The sequence below is a fragment of the Lepidochelys olivacea genome (assembly GCF_965140295.1).
Source record: "Lepidochelys olivacea isolate rLepOli2 genome assembly, chromosome: 10".
NCBI lineage: Eukaryota > Metazoa > Chordata > Testudines > Cheloniidae > Lepidochelys > Lepidochelys olivacea.
The window spans coordinates 12899901-12918778 of record NC_140420.1 but is presented as its reverse complement, the minus strand read 5'-3'; the positions used below and the strand labels follow the sequence as shown (position 1 = coordinate 12918778).

The 18878-nt window shown below is 49.8% G+C and overlaps 1 protein-coding gene and 1 long non-coding RNA gene across 4 annotated transcripts in view; one reads left to right on the top strand and one right to left on the bottom strand.

The window, feature by feature from the left end:
* Nucleotides 1-18878, top strand: part of LOC311527548 — a 28540-nt gene that overhangs the window by 7471 nt on the left and 2191 nt on the right. Inside the window, exons 2-3 of one of the 2 annotated variants that reach the window (XR_014713363.1) lie at nt 3188-3273; nt 18625-18712. This is a non-coding gene — a long non-coding RNA (uncharacterized lncRNA). Of the gene's footprint in view, nt 1-3187; nt 3274-17981; nt 18713-18878 lie in introns of both variants that reach the window. The other variant, XR_014713364.1, reaches the window with a different exon arrangement.
* On the bottom strand, nt 4471-17960 carry LOC311527547 (uncharacterized protein). Of its 2 annotated transcripts, none has more exons than XM_084641654.1 (4): nt 13136-17960; nt 11343-12646; nt 9156-9313; nt 4471-8054 (listed from the first exon to the last, which is right to left on the bottom strand). In XM_084641654.1, exons 2-4 carry the CDS (start codon nt 11662-11664, stop codon nt 7731-7733), a joined length of 804 nt encoding a protein of 267 aa, XP_084497780.1. In that variant the 5' UTR covers nt 11665-12646; nt 13136-17960; the 3' UTR covers nt 4471-7730. The 2 variants fall into 2 exon arrangements, with proteins under 2 accessions (XP_084497780.1, XP_084497781.1); XM_084641655.1 differs by having other exon boundaries at nt 11343-11602.

The window sequence follows — 18878 nt, the reverse complement described above, 5'->3', positions numbered from 1 at the left end:
TTAATGGACACAGCATTTCCGGTTATGGCTTATTAGAACAATCTATAATCCACCAACCCCCCTTTTGTCCTGTGACTGCAGAGGTATTAGCAGGCCACTTGCTCTTGAATGGTCCCTTAGATAATGTGCTAACTACTTATGCTAAACAATCTGTTTCACCCTGCATTTAGCTGTGATGGTAGCTGTACCTTTCCCAGAAGAGCTCTGTACGGCTCAAAAGCTTGTCTAAGTTGGTCAAATAAAAGATATGACCTCACCCTCCTTGTCTCTCTCGCAGCACGTCAGCAGCAGAGCCATCGGTAGACATCAGGATTTCCTGGTCTCCAGTCTGTGGCTGCCTAGGAGACCATCATGTAACTGGCATAATACCAGCTTTAGCCATTTTCTCCCCACGTTCTTTTCTCTACAAACCTCCAAGTTGGAAGCCAAAGTATGAAATGAATTATTTCTAAACCAAACACTGTGCCAGCAGCACAGTGCCGGGAAGAGCGGACTGGCAACCTCTAGAAGAACTGGGAAAACTCACCTCTTTACAAATACCGCGTGCCCCTGATGCATTCATCTAGCGGCATTGACACCAGCTTTAGAATGAATTATCCATTTTGCTTTTCCAGCTGGAAGGCGAATGGAGCTGTGGCAATACTGGGAACTCTGCGTTGTGGAAATAGAGCGGGGAAGGAAAATGAGCCAAGTGCAGAGATATTCAAGTTAAATTTCATTTACTGGTATTCGATTGTCAACTCTTCAAGGCAGGAACTGCCATCATCTTGGGTCCTGTCCAATGCCAAGCATGATTTTAGAGAGACAAGGTGGGTGAGGTAATATCTTTTATTGGACAAGCTCCTGTTGGTGAAAGAGAGAAGCTTTCGAGATCCATAGAGCTCTTCTTCAGGCCTTCTTCAGCTCCATGGAGCTCAAAAGCTTGTCTCTTCCAACAGAAGTTTGGTTCAATAAAAGATTTCATCTCCCCTACCTTGTTTCTCCCTTATCCTGGGACCAACACGGCTACAACAACACTGCAAACAAGCATGATTTTGACATTTTTATTCAGATTTAAATATCCAGGCATCATCTAGGTTACTAATGAAAAATACATCAAATCAAAACATCAGCAAATCCAAGCCAAAAATAGCCAGACCACAGAATCACAGTGAAATGATGATTAATCATATATTCATGCTTGTTTAAGGCCAGAAGGGCCTGTTACAATCCTCCAGTCTGACCTCCTGCCAGGTCATAAGATATCACCAAGTGGTTCCTGCATCCAGCCCATAACTCTGTTAAGCTAGAGTCTATCGTTTAGAAAGACAAGTATAACAGAAAGCCCTGGAGTTGAGGTCCACTCGAAAAGCCTTTTTCTATTGACCTCTTTAATAGATGGATAAATCCCCACCATACCCAATTAGCAAGAGATCAGATCCAGTACCTTGTATCAACCCTAGCTCTAAACTACAATCCAGAAATTTCTAGGGAAGTCCTGTCTTTCCTGGCAGGGAAAAGCACAAGGGACATCTATCAACTTATCTGGCCGCATTATCTCTGAGCACCCTGTAAGGTATTTATCCTCAGGACCCCCTGGTGAGGTGGGGAAATGCTATTATCTCCATTGTACAGATGGAGAACAGAGGCACAGATACACTTAGGCCTAGATCCTCAGTGGTATCTAGGGCACCTCAGTGGGAGCTATACACCTAAGGATCTGAGCCTCAGGCCTAGGGTAGTCAGGAGTCTGGTCAAAAGGGGACCTGACGGGGTCCAATTAGATCTACTGACCAGACACCCAAAGTCCAGTTACTGCAGGCAGGGAGGCATCAAGTCATCACCCACGCCAGCCCCTACTCAGCCAGGGCCACCTTCTACCTGCGTCGGGCAGGTGCAGCTCCCAGCCCTGGCTTCGCAGGCAAGTCCCTCCTGACATGGGCAGAGGTGGGGGAGAAAGGGGAAGAGTAAAAGCAATTGGAGCAGGGGAAAAGAGGAGCGAATGGGGGCAGGGCCTCAGGGCAGGGGTGAGAATAGGGTGACCAGACAGCAAGTGTGAAAAATCAGGACACGGGATAGGGAGGGGGTAATAGGCACCTATATAAGACAAAGCCCAGAATATTGGGGCCATCCCTATAAAATTGGGACACCTAGTCACCCCAGGCGGGAAGGAGAGGTTCTGGCACTTCTGCTGGAGTGTCCCGATTTTAAATATTACAAAGTTGGCAAACCCTACTCAGGCCTTGTCTTCACTATGAAAGAAAGGCATGTTCATAACCCAAGGTAAAATCCTGGATACCTAAGCACCTAAATACCTTTGAAAATCAGGCCCCCAGCCTTTACATTAACCAGCTAACTCATGTGGAAATTACCAACTTCCTGGTCTTCACTAAGTGCTCACCTCAAGTTAGAGAAGGCCCAGTGTCACATGGGAGAAAGGCTGTGGTGGAGCAGTAGCCTGAATGCCATTGCCCCAAGTCCTAGGCTAGTGCCCGAATACTTTCTCTTGGTCTCAAAAAAGGAAAAATGACATTTTACCAACATGTGCCATGAACCAGACAGTTCCTTTGGAAGTGGAAGGCAAAGAGTCCTCGCACTGAGAGCGGAAATTCACATAGCTCAGGACACGTCTACACTTAAAATGCTGCATCGGCACCGCTGTACGGATGCAGCTGTAGCACTTAAAGACGACGCTCTAAGCCGACGGGAGAGCGCTTTCCCCATCAGCACAGTTAATCCACCACCCCGAGAGCTTCTCTGCCGACAGAGCTGCCTACGCGGAGGTTCAGTCAGTATAACGATGTCACTCAGGGGGTGGATTTTTCACACCCCTGAGCGATGTAGTTATACCAATAAAGGTCTGTAGTGTAGACCAGACCTCTGTGTGCCCTACCCGATCTCAACCCTGTTCTGCGGATGGCATCGTTAGAGGTTTATCTCCCCTTTAAAGGCATTTCCAATAAACCCTGGAGAGCAAAATCATGATTGCTTTAGATGTTAAAACTATTGATGTAAAAAAAGGGCAATTTTATTACTTTTATGAAATGTTTTTCATTATTTGCATAATTGTCAAATGCTAATAAGACAATTAGCAATTATTATAACATAATAATGAGCCAGCAATAACTGGCCTATTGTATTTTAATGAAATTCTTAATTGTTGCTGGGGGGTCCAGAGGTTCTTTTGTCCAATCTCTTTTTCCATTAGAGACGCTGTTCACATGAACAAGGCGAGGAATAAGGGGAAACGAGAGCAGCTACTGTGAAGAGGCAGAAGGGAGTTCTTATAAAGAGGTAATTTTTATTTAAAATGGAGAAAATGAAACCTTTGGACTTAGCAGCTTTAGGATCAAGTTAACCCCTCCCCTACCCCAAAATCCATCTTCATGTTTTGACTTTCAAAAGGCATCATCCTAGGAAAACATTGCTGTCAGGTGACGCAGGTTGAAAACATATCGAGGGGGGCGGACTCAGGATGGTTCATGGGCCTAATGCTGGCAAAAGTATTTACAATGGTAGCCAACCGTGAATAGATGTCATTCTCTGTGCCAGCCAAGCTGCCTTGAGCTTAGATATCACCACACTAGGCTATGGCAGGTGGTGAACAGACCTGTGGGAGTAGTTCTCTCTCTATATATATGGGGCATATAGGAAGTGAAAGAGGGGCTCTCTCATCCCCTTTCTGCGCACACAGAAAAAGGTCTTTTTTTCCCTTAGTTAGAGTTAGAATGAAAATGTTGGTACCTTTAAACATGAAATCCCAGTTTCCTGGCTATTACCAGTACCAGGTGTAATTTACGTGGAGGGTACAAAGGAGAGCAGCCTTTACTTTCCACTTCATCACATGGCATCTGTAGCACTGATAGCACTGTGATCAGGCAAAGGGAAAGTCACCTTTGTCCTAGTTCCCCTCTCAGAAGTATGCTTCAGAGACAGCTGCGCTCTGAATCACGAAGACACAGACACAGCTCCTGAGTTAGTCATTCCCCATCCACGGTTCCCCTACAGCTCATTCTCTGCAGCCCCCAGTGTGTATCAACAAGTTTTGGTACCTCTGGAAACTAGTCCCTTAAGCTGCCACTCCTAGGCTAAAGTCCACTTCCAGTGAAGAGACACACCCCAAATACGCACTTCAGAGAGTGAGCACAAGAGATACCCCTTGCCAGATACATATGCTAAGAAAGTCGCACAAACAGCAAACACCCACGTACACAAGTCACCCCAACATACACAGTGCTGAGAATGACACAGCACACAACACGTATACTCTACAAAACATACAATATCAGTATTGCCAACCCCAAGGGTTAAAAAACTAAGAGTCAAGCTCCCCCCCATCCCCAAAAGAGAGAATTCTTAAATAAATAAATAATTTTGAGGTTTGTTGTGCTTATCTCTTGGTGTTTGAGCCTTTAGGGGTTGTGTTTTCAAGGTTTTCTCCACAGGCTAGAGATTTAATTTTTTTTAAAAAATAAAAGCTGAGAATCTCATGTAATAACATGACTCCAGGAGATGGGACTTTAAGAAAAGCAAGTATCATATGACTTGCAATCAAATCGCAGGAGCTGGCAACACTTCTCCTATAATCCCATGACCGTAGGAGCTGGAGCTTTAGGAAAAATAGCAAATATCATGAGATTTGCAATAAAATCATGAGAGTTGGCAACACTACAAAATGTAACATCTCCACACACCCCAGGTACTGTATACCCTTCTCCTGTGCCTACAGAGCTTTCTATGGAACAAGCTAGTATGGGAAAGAGAATGACTCAGAGCGCAGCTTTCAAAGGAGCCTCAGCCCCATCTCTACTTTTGTACATCATCACCGACATGAACATTTTGGTTGTGTATTAGCTGTCACACACACACACACACACAAGCAGCAGAATTTCCATTTGTAAAACCCCTTCTGTGCTGGATGAGTATGCACAGGTGGGATTTGCCTGCCCTTGCCCTCACACATGCAAGTGACTGCCTGGGCACAAAGGGAGGTCAGAATTTGAATATTTGGCCAACGGACAACTAATCAGACGGAAACACCATTCAAACGATCGGGGTCGGTCCTGAAACAATGGAGTCGATGGGATTGCCCCTGCAGTTGTACAGCAGCAAACGTAGCTGGCGTGAGTGTGAAGAAGCAAATGCATCAGAACAGCCACATAGCAGCACTGGGAATCCGAGGGCAGGAAGAGATGGGGGAAGTAAGATGAGATGTCAACAAAAGGACTGAAGCTGAAGCAGTGGTTCCTATTATTTATTAGCTGTATGGAGATAGTGCCCCACCAGGACCCCTCTGTGCTAGGCACTGTACAAACACACAACCAAGAGACAGCCCCTGCCCTGCCGATTGTCGGAGAGCAGCCTTTTGACTGGGAAGAGATTCATACAGGCAGGGCCATCTTAGCAGCAAAATCTGGCGTGAATCTTTTCCCCAGCACACAGATTCCCCTGAAAGGAGGCCCTGAATGGAGACGCTTGCTCATATGCTTACATGTGTGTGCCGGCCTGCAAACATATGAGTACTTGCATGCTGACAGACACTCCCCTATACATGGGCACACGGGCATTTACATGTGCACAGGTAATGAGCTCTGTTATCATTCAGCCATCTGGCTCTTGGGCACTGAATGCCACTCATACAGCATGTGTATCCTGCAAGTAGCGTTACAGGCTGCTCTGTTGTCATTGCTCAGCTCAAAACTTTCCTTTCTCCCATCAGCTCTGCCTTTGGAAACGTATTTCTTCACTTCTGCGCGCTGGGCAACTTGCGACAGGAACACATGATTCTTAGCCCACGTCTGACTCATATTCCTGGCCTAGTGTCTTTGCTCTCTGATCAGTGGGGGACAGAGAGGGAGTTTCCACAATACACCGTGTGACTCTAGAACAGTTCTATGAACCAGTTTATTTTCTAGGACTTATTTGATCATCATCCAACAGGAAGAAAAAGCAAATCACTTTAAAGGCAGCAGCATCTCTAATAATCCAACACTTCTGCTCCGCATCTGACACCAGAAAGCTGGTGGTAGAGACCATGAACAGGGAAGAGTGCCAGCTTATTGAGTCTGGTTGAGCAATGTATTGTGCTTCCTCTTTCATCTCTTTTCATCTTACTTTACTTCTCATGCCCCTTTCCATTCATCACAGGATCATGAGCTTCTAGGGGACGGAACGGTCTCCGGTCCCCACAGCCAATGCAGAATTGGCCCTCAGAGTACAGTCTGTCTCCTCTGTCCGTGGCTATGCTGGAGCATTTTGACCAGACTGATGGGAAAGAATCGATGGGAACAAAGGGGCTCACCTTCCCCCCCGCCCACTAGCCCTATGCTAGGACCAATGACATTGGCTCAGCCAGACTGCAGAGAAGTCAGACTTTTGTTTCCCTTCCTCATCCTCAGAAGCTGCTTCAGATACTCACCGCAGCCCTTTACAGACAGTGGGAGGACTGGAAGGACAGATGCTATGCCTCTGTCAAGCAGCTAGCTCTGGTTAATACCAACCCCCCACCTCACGACACTCCTCTGCAATCTCCCGCACATCAGCACCTCACAGCGTTTGACTAGAAACAAACGTCCAGCTGCTGGTGAATTTAGAGGAATCATGGTCTCCCCCAGCACACACAGCTCAGGCACCTTCTAAGGAGCTGTAACACCTGGCAGAACCTCAAGGCCCTCTAGTGGTCGTGGGAGGTATAGAGGGGAGGGAATAGCCAGGAAGCCACAAGGCACCGAGTTGAACAATGGAAAGGGACCCTAGCTCTAGGGTGACCAGATAGCAAGTGTGAAAAATCGGGACACTTTTTTTCCAGGGGGAGGGATAGTTGCATATATAAGACAAAGCTCCTAATAATGGGACAGGCCTGACAATATCAGGATATCTGGTCACCCTACCTGGCTCTGGACAGCAGGTGAGAACTCCACATGGTCCCAAGAGCCATACTACAGTGTGAAGAGCAGGAGTCTGCCTGCTTCATACTTCTCCCATTCTATTGCCTAAGGGCTCCAAGGCCCCAGCTAAGCATCCAACAGTGTGCCAACCATCCAGGATTGCCTTGGACTCTCCAGGAATTATTCTTTAATTAAAGATTATGTCATGTGATGAAACCTCCAAGAATACATCCAATCAAAATTGGCAACCCTACCAAACACAGGCTCATTGGATCAGAGCCTATGACAAAAGTAGCTTAATTTGAAGAAGACAACCCAGAGTAGAGAGGTGACATCCCCCTGCTAACGATGCGCTAATGCATGTGTTCTAGTGAAGGGATCCTGAGAAATAAGCCTGGAGAAGGGGATGGATCTGTCCCTGGTCAAATATGGAAGGATTTTAACCAGGGTATCTTAGACCCAAAGTCTCTGCACATGCTGTTGTCCCAGTTGAGTGCAGGTGCTGGGAAGTGTAATGCAGATGCCAATCAGAGAGAAAGGAGTTCAGGCAACAGCTACCAAACAGGGAGGCACCAAGGGTGATCAGAGATGGACAAGGCTGGACAACAGCCCTCAGTGGGCTTGGGAAGCCCCTATAATGCCTCTGATGCTCCCTGCTCCATTCATGGTGACTATAGCCCCCTGAAGAAATGGATACGGTCTTTGTTTGGGAGCAAAGGTCCAAGGCCCAGAGGTTGGAGAGGTACGGGAAGGGGGACTGATGTCAGGATCAGTTTCAGGCACTATCCATGTATGCCCAGAGCTCTGCTGGGTCTGGTTCTGAGTCAGGCTGCTCTTGAGCTGCAGTGGGGGTCAATTACAGCCTCATACTCTTGTGCCTTGACCCACAAGCTGGGGGTGCTGCAGGAGCAAATTTCCTCTGGCTGTGGCCGCCCCGGTGGCCTCAGCTCCCCTGCACAGGGGAGGTCCAGGAGGAGGCTGCCCTTTGGGGCCAGTGCTTGGCCAGTGATCTGAGTGTCCTTCCAGTGTTCCAACTCTAGAGCTCTTACTTGAACCTTCGATTTCCTGGGGGGCTTGGGGCTTCTTGTGTCCTGAGGCAGACAAGTCTCTAGTGAGAGCTCGGTCCAGAGCTCGTCCCTGCAGTTTCAGTTGCCTCCTCAGCTTCGCCCTGCGGTTCTGGAACCAAACCTAGGGAAACCCAAAGGAAAACAGGCATTAACTAACCATCTTTTTGCCTGCTGCACTCTCACGTGCTGCTGGCAAACTGGAAAGCATGGGGTTTATAAAGCATCCATCCTGCATCTGTCTCCCCAGGTTCCTCTGGGGGAGCTGTAGCTCCAGGAATCCAGACAGAGATGGTTATACAAGTGAAGGTTTTAAACCAAAACAGAAATTTCAGGTCATGTCACATAACAGGGAAAAATCTCATTGCAGAAGTGTCCCTCTAACGCGCGTAATGCTCACAGCAGATTTCTGAGCTGTCCGCCAGTTCTAGAAGGAGAATCCTAATCCCCTTTACCCCCTCCACCAAGGAACTGGACACTTTCACACGGGCTCCCTGTGCGCCACTCCCTCCTTCACGACCTGGGGCTGCAGAGAAACCGGGGGACATGAGCAGCTCTCTTACTCTGAGCCTGACAATGGGTCTCAAGCCTCATTTCCCCACCCCAGACCCTCCAGAAATGGGAGGGATCCATCACCCTTGTTCTCCAGAGACATGGTAAACAGTGGCCCAGCTCAGATCAAGGCAGCTGTCAAAGCCGAGGTGAAGAGAGGGGAAACACAGGAGAGAGAGCAGGGGCCATGCTGGGTAGATCCCACAAACACACACTTTCCCCACCATGCAGCTGGGCAACATCCCCACTTCAACCATTTCCCAACCCTGAGAGGAGACAGATCCTTACTCTAGCTCTCCCCCATGACCTGTGGCTGCAGAGTTACTACTGCCAGAGCCAACAGGCAGGCAGAGCTGAGCCCAACGTCTAAAGGTTCCCTCCCACCTCTTACCTTCCCTGGTCCGAGGTGGGTTCCTCGGGCACCAGTGCCAATGGGGCTGGAACATCGACAGGGCTGGGAATAAGCACAGCGAAGATCAGAGCAAACAGGAAGTGACAGAGCCTCCTGCAGCAAAGTCCTAGCCCCCTGCCCAGCAACCCGAGAGGCTGGGTTCAATGAGCTGCCCTCCCAGCCAGGAGGTCGGGGAGAGAAGTTCATTTTAAGCTCTGCAGACAAGGGCAAGATGCTATCAAACACTAGCCTGGAGCACAGTACCCCGTGAGCATCCGGTACCTGAACCCTGGCCTCTATCAGGTCTAGCCGGAGGGCTAGGGCCTCCCTCATGAAGACGTCAGGGTAGCGCGTGGTCTCAAAGGCTGATTCCAGCTCCTCCAGCTGCCAGCTGCTGTAATTGGCTCGGGCTCGTCTCTGCTTCTGCGGGCGAGCTTCCTCTGGAGAAAAGCCACAGCGACTCCAAATGAGCTAGTACCACTCACCAGACCAGCTTAGGGGCACAAAGCGTGGGCGGTACACTTCACTGGGCACCATGCTAGCCCTGCCCCCTCCACTGGGCACTGTCCATCCCTCTTCACCACCAGCCCCTGATGCAGAATTAGCTCCGGGCTCTCCCCGGCACAGCCTATCCCCTTACCCAGGGCCTTTGTCTCTCATCATCGCGACAGAGACCTTTCAATCAACCACGTGAGGAGAGGAGACCCCTCAAGAGACTTGCTGTTCAATTTATTGTAAGTCTAAAAAGCCTTCCACTCCTCAGTGTCTAGATTTCATTCAGCTGATTTTGTCTGGGCTATTTCACGTAGTGTCTGAGCGCTTCACGATCTCGAACGTATTTAGGATGGGATGGGTGGCCCTGAGGTTCTCATCGGTTTAGCGGTAGTGCCCTGGAACCCCAGCCAGGGACCAAGACCCACCGTGCTAGGGGCTGCACAAACATGGAACAAAGAGATGGCCTGCTTGCACTTGGGAGGGTGTTACAGGATAGCTGGTTCCCATGGATACACGGAGCCCAGCTGGACCAGAACAGATGCACCCAATCCAGCCAATTAAAGAGGCTAAGCTACACCTGGGCCTATCACGGGCTGCTTGTGGCAGCTGGATTGAGACAGGCTGCGCCTTGGGGAAGGAAAGCCACACCAGAGTGGAGCTAACTCCTGTGGTGGGTCCCCAGAGCAAGGGGTCAGGGGCTCATGGAAGCAGCCCTGGGGCTGTTGCTCCAGCAAAACTCAGACTGGGAAACTGCCAGGAGCAAGACAGCCTGAAGCCTGAGGCTAAGGAATGAGTTAAAAGGCTGTTTTCTGGTTGTTCGCTAACCTCTGTTAAGGAAATAACCCCACTTGTAAAGCCTGGGCATGGCAGCGTGTGTTCTGGGGCTGGCCTGAAGGGCTGGCCCGGGGGAAGATGGGCACCTAACACCACCAGTGAGCACAGCCGGTTCCTGGGGCCAGTGACATCTTCATCCCACATACGATGCAGAGTGGAGAAATCTTTTAAGGCAGGGTGGGGTTTATTTGGGGGGGTTATTAGCACTATTTTTTGTATCCTTCCACTTAGTACCCGGGGTCCAGCTAGGTAAGGTCTAGAGCAGGTAGGTAAGGTCTAGGTAAGGTCTAGAGCAGGGCGGGCAAACTTTTTGGCCTGAGGGCCACGTCGGGTTTCCGAAATTGTATGGAGGGCCGGTTAGGGGAGGCTGTGCCTCCCCAAACAGCCAGGCATGGCCTGGCTCCTGCCCCCATTCCCTGTCCCCTGATGGCCCCCCTGGGAGCCCCCGCCACCAGATCCAACCCCTCCTCTCATTCCTGACCACTCCCCCCCCCGGACCCCTGCCCCATCCAACCACCCCTTCTCCCTGACCTCCCCCAGAATCCCTGCCCTGACTGCCCCCCGCCACCCCATCCAACCCCCCCTCTCCTTCCTGACTGCCTCCCCGGGACCCTTGCCCCCATTCAACCCCCTTGTTCCCTGCCCTCTGACCGCCCCAACCCCTAGCCATGCCCCCTGACCACTGCCCCAAACTCCCTGCCCCCTTACCGCGCTGCCTGGAGCACCGGGGCAGGCAGCCGCACTACCCAGCTGGAGCCAGCCACGCCACCGCGCAGCACCGAGCACCGGCTCAGGCCGCGGCTCTGCAGCTGTGCTGCAGCTCAGAGCATGGCGCCGGCAAGGGAGGGGCCGGGGGCGAGTCTCCGGGGCCAGGAGCTCGGGGGCCGGGCAGGAGAGTCCTGCGGGCCGGATATGGCCCGGAGGCCGTAGTTTTCCCACCTCTGATCTAGAGGGAGGGGATAACAACAAACCAACACATTTTAGAAGTCTCTAAACTGAACTCTTCTCCTACACAATCGCATCACAACGATTTTAAATTCCGGTATCTCGGGACCTTCCAGGGGCTCAAAGCAAGGACTGTGTGTCTTGCTGGAAACTGGGGAATTTACCCATCCCCTGGGGTCCCTTCGTCTAGCTTACCTGAGAAGTCCCCCAGCTCCCCCAAACCTGCGTCTTGGCTTGCCAGCAGCAGTGCTTGTTTGCAGGGCTCCGGAGGGCTGCAGGGCTGGAAGAGCTGGTAGCTGAAAAGGGGAGCTGGGAGGAAGAGGCTGCAGACAGGAGCGGATGTGAGCTGGGCTGAGAAAGCAGGGCCGTAGAAGCGAGATGCAGCCGGGAGCGAGGACACCATGTATTCTGAGCCGAACATCCTCCAACTAGGGACACGAGCAGAGCTGCTGCACCTGGGTGGAAAGGAGACAGGTGGAGGATTCCTACTCTTCTGACCCGTGAGAATCCCACTCATCCACCGGAGGGGAAGGGAAATGTGAAAGAGCCTTGCCCATTGAGGAGACCTGACTCCAGTTATGCTGCAGTCCAGATTAACCAGGGAGACATTGTTCCAGTAGCCAGATGCTGCAGAGAAAGGAGTGAGAAGCCCCAAACAAAGATACTCTGGAATGACTTGCTCATGGGAAATGTATCTTCCTGACCTCCATCAGCTAGTGGTGGGTCATGCTCTGAAGCAGGAGGGGTTCTCTTTTGTTGGGGGGGTTTGGATAATGGGGAGAGCTGGCTTAGAAGCCTGAAGACCACAGGGTTTCTTACTCCTGAAGGAGACTTCAGAGCCTGCTGTCTGCTTTCCCACTCCCCCAAGGGAGCACACCAGCCACCTTCAACAAGGCCAGAGGGTTGAGCAGGATTACTGCACTCAAAACTCGAATGAAGGATTGACATTGCAGCATATGGCTCATACTGATGTCCTGGTGAGCTGGCTGGCTCTGCCGGGGAAGCCATAGCTGGCCCTTGAAGTTGGGACAACCAGACTTCAAAGGCTGATGGTCACATGCAACCACAATGATCCAGACCTCGCTCACCTGAAACTCCTGTGGAGGGAGCATAATCCTGTTCAGCTCATGGCTGCCAGAGAATCATGACTGCACTACACCCTGCTTGTTTGTCGGCTCAGAGGCAACATCAGAATAGACTCCCGATACTGCAATATTCAGGGCCCAGCCAAAGCCAGTACATGTGGAATATTAAAGGTGAAGAGAGATCTCTTCAGCCTCAAAGCACTTCTGGGGTCAATTCAAGGTTTCTAGCAGGGAGAGACAGACAGGCCGGTTCTCTCTCCAAACCACCTTGCCCATCCCTAAAGAAAACCATGCCAAATTTTTGTTTTGTTACTTACATAGCACCTACAGCTGGCTAGATGACTCCAAATAGTCACTCAGTAGTTTACACTGTGACCACAAAGGAGCCCAAACTCCACCCTCCAGCAAACCCCACTGACATGAAATTCGGAGAGGATAAATTACCAGTGCGATTTTGGTAATTTGGGGGGGAGGGGAAGAGAAAGAGGGGGGAAGAGAAAGACAAATGAGTTCGTCTGCACAGGCAGGGGAAAGGAAATGCCCCTCCCCAAAGCAAATTTCACCCCTTCACTCCTCAGCATTAAGTGTACATTGATATTCCTGAACATTTACCATGCTGAGGAGAGTAAAGTCCCACTCCAGAACCAACAGGATCCCCTCTTCCCTTAGCACTGCACTGAACACCCCCTTTTTGAGAGGCTATGTCAGCCCCAAAGGAGGGAACAGCCATTAGGAACATGGCAATTTTGACACAATTTGCACCAGACTCTGCTCCAGAGGAGTCCGAAGTCACAGAAGCTGTAGAGGAAGATGAATTTCAATGGGCAAAACACTAGAAATGCCCCCCCACCTCACCCCCACTCTCAGAGCACCTTTTCCCCACCGAAATCCTCCCCATCTTACCTGCACAGAGTGATTCAGAGATCTGCAGAGCTGGCTAAGTCTTGGACAGGTGAGTTCAGGTGTACTGGAGGATTTGAGCTGTCTCTGTTAATCCAGGTATGTCCAGGAACAAAGTGGAGATTGGTCCCCACCCTGCTATCTTTCCCCCCAAAAAACTAAATCTGAGGTTCCAATTAAATTACTGTGGTGGTCGGGGAGGGATCTCTGCTGACCCAGTCATGTCCAGTGAAACCGAGAGCTGGTCTGGACTTTCCCAGGTGTGTCCATGTAGGAGGCAAACTGCAGACAGTCTCTGATCACCCACTTGTCTCCAGCAGGTGTGAAATAAAGAAACTTCTTACCTGAAGCCTCTTTTCCAAGGCCCTCCTTTCCCCTCCCCTATTCAGACACTAAATTAACTTCTTCACTTCAAAGAAACTCTTCAATCAATTAGAGGGGAGCGTGAGCCGGGATTGAATTTCCAAGTAAATATTCCCACTAATGGCTCCCTAGCAGTGACCCAGAAAAGCTGTCTGCAAGAGGAGTTCACAGAGTTCTCTCTAAACAGGAGACAGGAAGAACTGCCACCAAGATTTCAGCTGAGCCAAATGAGACATCTGAAGCTATCTCCACTTTACATGGTATCATGTTCACTGTGGAGGGAGAGCCCCAAGCTTTCCAGTCAAGAACAGATTCTCCTGCAGCTCTCCTGTCTCCATCGCTGTCTCTCCATTTGCACAGATTACTCTAAATTTCTCTGTTGGGAACACGGAGCAAGGGAATGAAATCCCACAAAGCCAGGATATTCTGCCTTCCAGAATTACCCCAGGCCTAAGATTACTGGGCATTTCTCCTACTGTTTATTTCCAGCTGGATTTTGCACAGCTTCTCCAACAGCTACGGTATTAATTTTGCTCTTGTGGATTTGCAGGAAGAATTAAAAAAGTAACTAATGACAGTGTGTCCAGCAAGAACAAACTGTTAGTGACTAGAAATGAAGACAAGAGACAGCGGAGACCAGAGCTCATTGGAGCAGGGGGAGAAGAAACTCAGAAGTATGAATAGAGGACTGAGAGCATGGTTGGCTAGAGGAAGCAGAATCTGAGAACAGAGGCCACTGGATTACAGAGGCAAAGGCCTGGGAGCAGTTAGAGGCCAGGGCGTGGGTGCAGCTACAGCCCCCGAGGTGTTTGTGACTAGAGATGGGAGACCAAAAAGCAGCAAGCAACAGAGAACGTGGTTTAGGCTGGCGAGGGCCTAAGAGCTAGATGCAGCCCAAGTCTATGGAGCAGACACATCTGGAGACAAAGGAATGGGAATGTGACCAGGAAAACAAAGCCTGTGGAAACGTGCCTCAAAATGCTGGGATGGCTACAGCAGGAATACAGTGTCTTGAGCCTGAGGAACTTGGTCTTTGCACTATTTGGGTAGTGCAGCTTAAATTCTTGAGGTCTCCAAGATTAAATGTGCCAGCACCTTAGGGAGCACACGAGAGCCTTGCAGGCTGTCTGGTATCAATCTTCACACTGCTACAATGACATGCCATAGCTACCCGGACTTCTGAGGCTCCCAGAATTCTAGAGAGGGCTGGGTCCAGGAGCCAGCAGTTCAGGTTTGATTGATCATCATACAAAGAATTACCCCTCCCTTTTATGGCGAGGGCTGTTGTCAGTGAAAGATGAGACTCTGTAGTGACTCAGGCTTACTTCTCTCAGCTGGCTCCGCTGGGCTAGTGATTCCCTCCAGAACTGAACACGGGGCTCAGAGCCAGCAAGCAGCTTGCGAGCCTTTCCCCAGAAAGTCCCCTAGTCACGGGGAGGCACAAGGGTTTGTCTCTTGTAGCTTTCCCTTTCCGAACTACCACGCCACCCCACCTCCCTTCAGGGTCCCTTCCTGCCAGCCTTTGAAAGTGGTTGGGTCACATCCCTGGAGCTCGGAGAGTGCCCTCTCGCTGGGTCGGAGTTTGAACTGTAACCACATCCCAAGTGGCACCTAGCTGAGAGCAACTAATTCAATTACTTCCATTTACCAAATTGATGCCTCCCCTCCCCAGCATGGACACCCCACTGCTGACAGACGGATGGCCTCTCTCTGTCCTGCTAACTCCAGGCCACCTAAGAGCAGTACAAGATAGTGCCTGTTTAGAGCACTTTCCTCCTCCCCCCACTTCAGCTCAGTTGCCAAGGAACGAATGACAGCCCTCAGCTGACCAAAGGAAGCTGGTCACATGCCCACTCTGAGCACAGCTGCAGGCTTCAAACATGCTAGGTGCTAAACAGCCAGGGAACAATTGATCCACCCCATCCAACTAGAGGAAATGCGTGTGGTGGCCTGAGGTGTAGACACAAGTCAGGTTGTTATGCAAGAGCTCTCGATTACAGAGATCTCCCCCTCCCCATCTCTTGGCCCATTCCCCCGTTGTTCACCCCACTTGGCTCCCCCACAACTCCCACTGTATTCAGAGCAACATCTGTTTTCCCAGACACCATAGGCACATGGTGGTGCTATCAGCCTCCCAGTAGGTCTAAACAACCCACTTCTGGCCATGGGGTGATTTTAATGTTGTACCACATACAGGATTGGGGAGGGGAGTGAAGGTTGGATACCATTCCTGGCCTAATTAGCCCATAGAATAGTCTCCCAAGGGAAGCAGTGGGAGCTTCCTCATCTGGGACGTTTCCAAGCAGTTAGAGAATGAACTTGGGCATGTTCTGTAACAAAGGATCTTGCAGCAGCAGGAGGAGGAGGGGCCAGGTGACCTAATGGATTGTTGCCATTTCCCATGGCTCGGAGGTGGAGAACTTTGAGATTTCACTGATAAAATCAGAACAATGGACAATTTCTTTTTCCCTTCCATGGGCAAAGCCCAGAAGCCAGTGCAGCCTGGAGAAGGGAGGAGAGATTATCCTCCTGAGCTGTAACAGCGCTTCAATGCAGGAAATAATACTATATTCTCTGCAGCCGCTAGGTCAGGCCGCTGGACTGATTGCAGTTTAGCTCCTTGTTCCCCTTCAGGAGCCTCCTCTCTACTAGGACATGTGCCTTCTTCAGGCAGGAGGGGATCCCAGCTCTAGCAGAAACACACCCTGAATGCAGAAGCGCAGAGCTCAGAAGGCAAAGCAAAGAACACCAAAGAGCAGAAAGTAACCTCCTCCCAAAGTGGTGGCCCTGAATGACATAGACACAAGTGGGTGGAAGAGACAAGCTTTCGAGCTTTGGTCTCTTCCACCAACAGAAGATATAACCTCACCCAGCTGGTCTCCTCTCATGTCGTGGGACCACTATGGCTCCAACCACACTGCAATGGATGTAAGTGCTGAGCACGCACCATATTGCAACACCCTAACTCCGCACGGGTACTTTCAGTCAGCTGAAAGCACGGGGAAGCTGCAGAGAAAGCTCTGCTTTGAAGCCAGTAAATCTTTATAGCTTGAGGGATCACACTCCACTCACTGGGCCTTGGAACCGGCTGGAGGGCAGTAACTGGGGCACAGGCTTGTACGAATGGCCAGCCACCAGCAGAGTCTGAACTACCGCTGTCCAGGGCAATGCCTGAATGATTAGCCCTTGATTTTGTTTGGATCCTATTGTGGGCACTGACGTCTCATTCTGAAGCTGCAGTGGGAGTGAACGATCGAATAAAAACTACGGTTAGTTTTCTCGAGAGAGAAATCATCACTGTCATGGGAAGCCTTCGCTGCCGTGGCCTGCTGTTTGCAGGAGGATATGTAACCCCGCCATTGCTGCAACAATGAAGGAGCGATACCTGGTCTCCTGGAGAAGGAATTTGCCTTTCTTTGAAAGGGGACAGGCTGAAAGCTGAGCTGGGCAACAGGGAGTCCTGCTAATCGGGGAGGCTTTAGAAACACTGAACAGAGGGAGCAGGAATGGGGGGAAAGGGAACAGAGGGTAAGACAGTTGTGGGGGTGGAGGGGGGATACAGCAGGAAGGAGGCCATGGCAGACTGGAAAGGACAGAGCTAGGAGATATGGGTGGGGAAGAGGGAAGAAAAGGAGCAGAGGAAGGAGAGAGAGAGAGAGAGAGAGATGGGGGGTGCTGCAGGACAGGACTGAGATGGATGAGCAGAGCTAGGGCAGAACTAGACGTGCTAGGTGTGCTATAGGACTAGAGGAAAAGTTGAGGGGCAGAGAATTTGCACCCTACTTTCCCTGCCACCCTGGCTGTAGCCCATCACACCACAGCTCTAAGAGGCTTTAAAAGAGAGGAGAGGGACAGAGCCAGCCTCAGCTGTGCCTGCCTCAGAGTTTACCATCAAACCTGCTGCTGTTTCCATGTCAGTTTCTCTCACAGCCTCCTTCCTAAGGCTACATCTACACATAAATCACTACAGCAGCGCTTCAGTGCAGACACTCCAGTGACTAGAGGGCTTCTCCATCGCTGTCGCTAGGTCAATGGAAGAATTCTTCCATCAACCTAGCACTGTCTACACTGGGGGGGAGGGGGGGAGGGTAGAATTTACTGGACACCATTAAATTAGACTTGAATAAAGACTGGGAGTGGATGTGTCATTACACAAAGTAAAACTATTTCCCCATGTTTATTTTTCCCCCCTACTGTTCCTCACATGTTCTTGTCAACTGCTAGAAACGGCCCACCTTGATTATCACTACAAAAGGTTTTTTTTTCCTCTCTTGCTGGTAATAGCTCACCTTACCTGATCACTCTTGTTACAGTGTGTATAGTAACACCCATTGTTTCATGTTCTCGGTGTATATAAAATCCCCCTACTGTATTTTCCACTGCATGCATTTGATGAAGTGAGCTGTAGCTCATGAAAGCTTATGCTCAAATAAATTTGTTAGTCTCTAAGGTGCCACAAGTACTCCTTTTCTTTTTGCGGATGCAGACTAACACGGCTGCTACTCTGAAAGAAAAAGTGAGACTTGAAAAGACCAGGAGACAATCAGAAAACATCCACTGTATCGGATGCTTAACATGTTTGCAGCATTGACAACCTCAGAGGTGAGACAGGCACCCTTGAAGGCAAGACAACAAATAGGAGATAATGATGGGAAGCCCGACAATAACCATCAAATGATAACAGCAGAAAACCCCAAGATTAACACCACGTAAGGACTAATGATTGCAGGATGACATTGCAAAATGCATGGACTCAAATGGGAATTTACAACTATAAAGCTGGGGTGTTTTGCCATGGAACTCTGGGTTCAGTCCTGCAAAGCCTTGGAGCATCGGATCACAATTGACAGAGCCCAGCTCCTCACTCGTGCTCAATCTAACTGGCCGTTAGATTCCCTCAAGCTACAACAGACTGGTAACTTTAAACAACAACTGGCAGGAGTGTGTGTGTGTGTGAGCACGTGCGTGTGTGACTGAAAAGCATATGCTAACTGTTGTATTTTCAATAAATGTGGTGTATTTGCCTTTGCCCCCGAAAAGATCCCGTGTGTTTCGTATGAGCATAACATCCTCACTTCCTCCATATCCATATATTGTTTCATACACGCTCTCATTGTTCTTACTTATAGCCTTCCCCTCTTCTAGAATCAAACCTACGTGTTTCTGCCAGGAAGTTCTCGAAATTCCTCACTTTCTCACTCCATATCTTTCAGACAGGTAAATCTTATTTTTGATGTTCATTATTCATTCTTTCCATATGTTCAAACCATCTTAACTTTCCAATTATTATCCTGTTTGCAATTTAATTTTAACATTTATATTATCTTCTTATCCTAACATTAATTAATGTTCTATTAATCAATGTTCTCCAGCACATATTTCT

Coding starts and splice junctions, on each gene's coding strand:
- LOC311527547 (XM_084641654.1), bottom strand. CDS start 11,664: ATGAGTGGGATTCTCACGGGTCAGAAGAGTAGGAATCCTCCACCTGTC. Junction 9,314..11,342: donor GGAGCTGGGGGACTTCTCAG/GTAAGCTAGACG, acceptor GCTTTTCTCCAG/AGGAAGCTCGCCCGCAGAAG. Junction 8,055..9,155: donor TGATAGAGGCCAGGGTTCAG/GTACCGGATGCT, acceptor GGGTTTCCCTAG/GTTTGGTTCCAGAACCGCAG.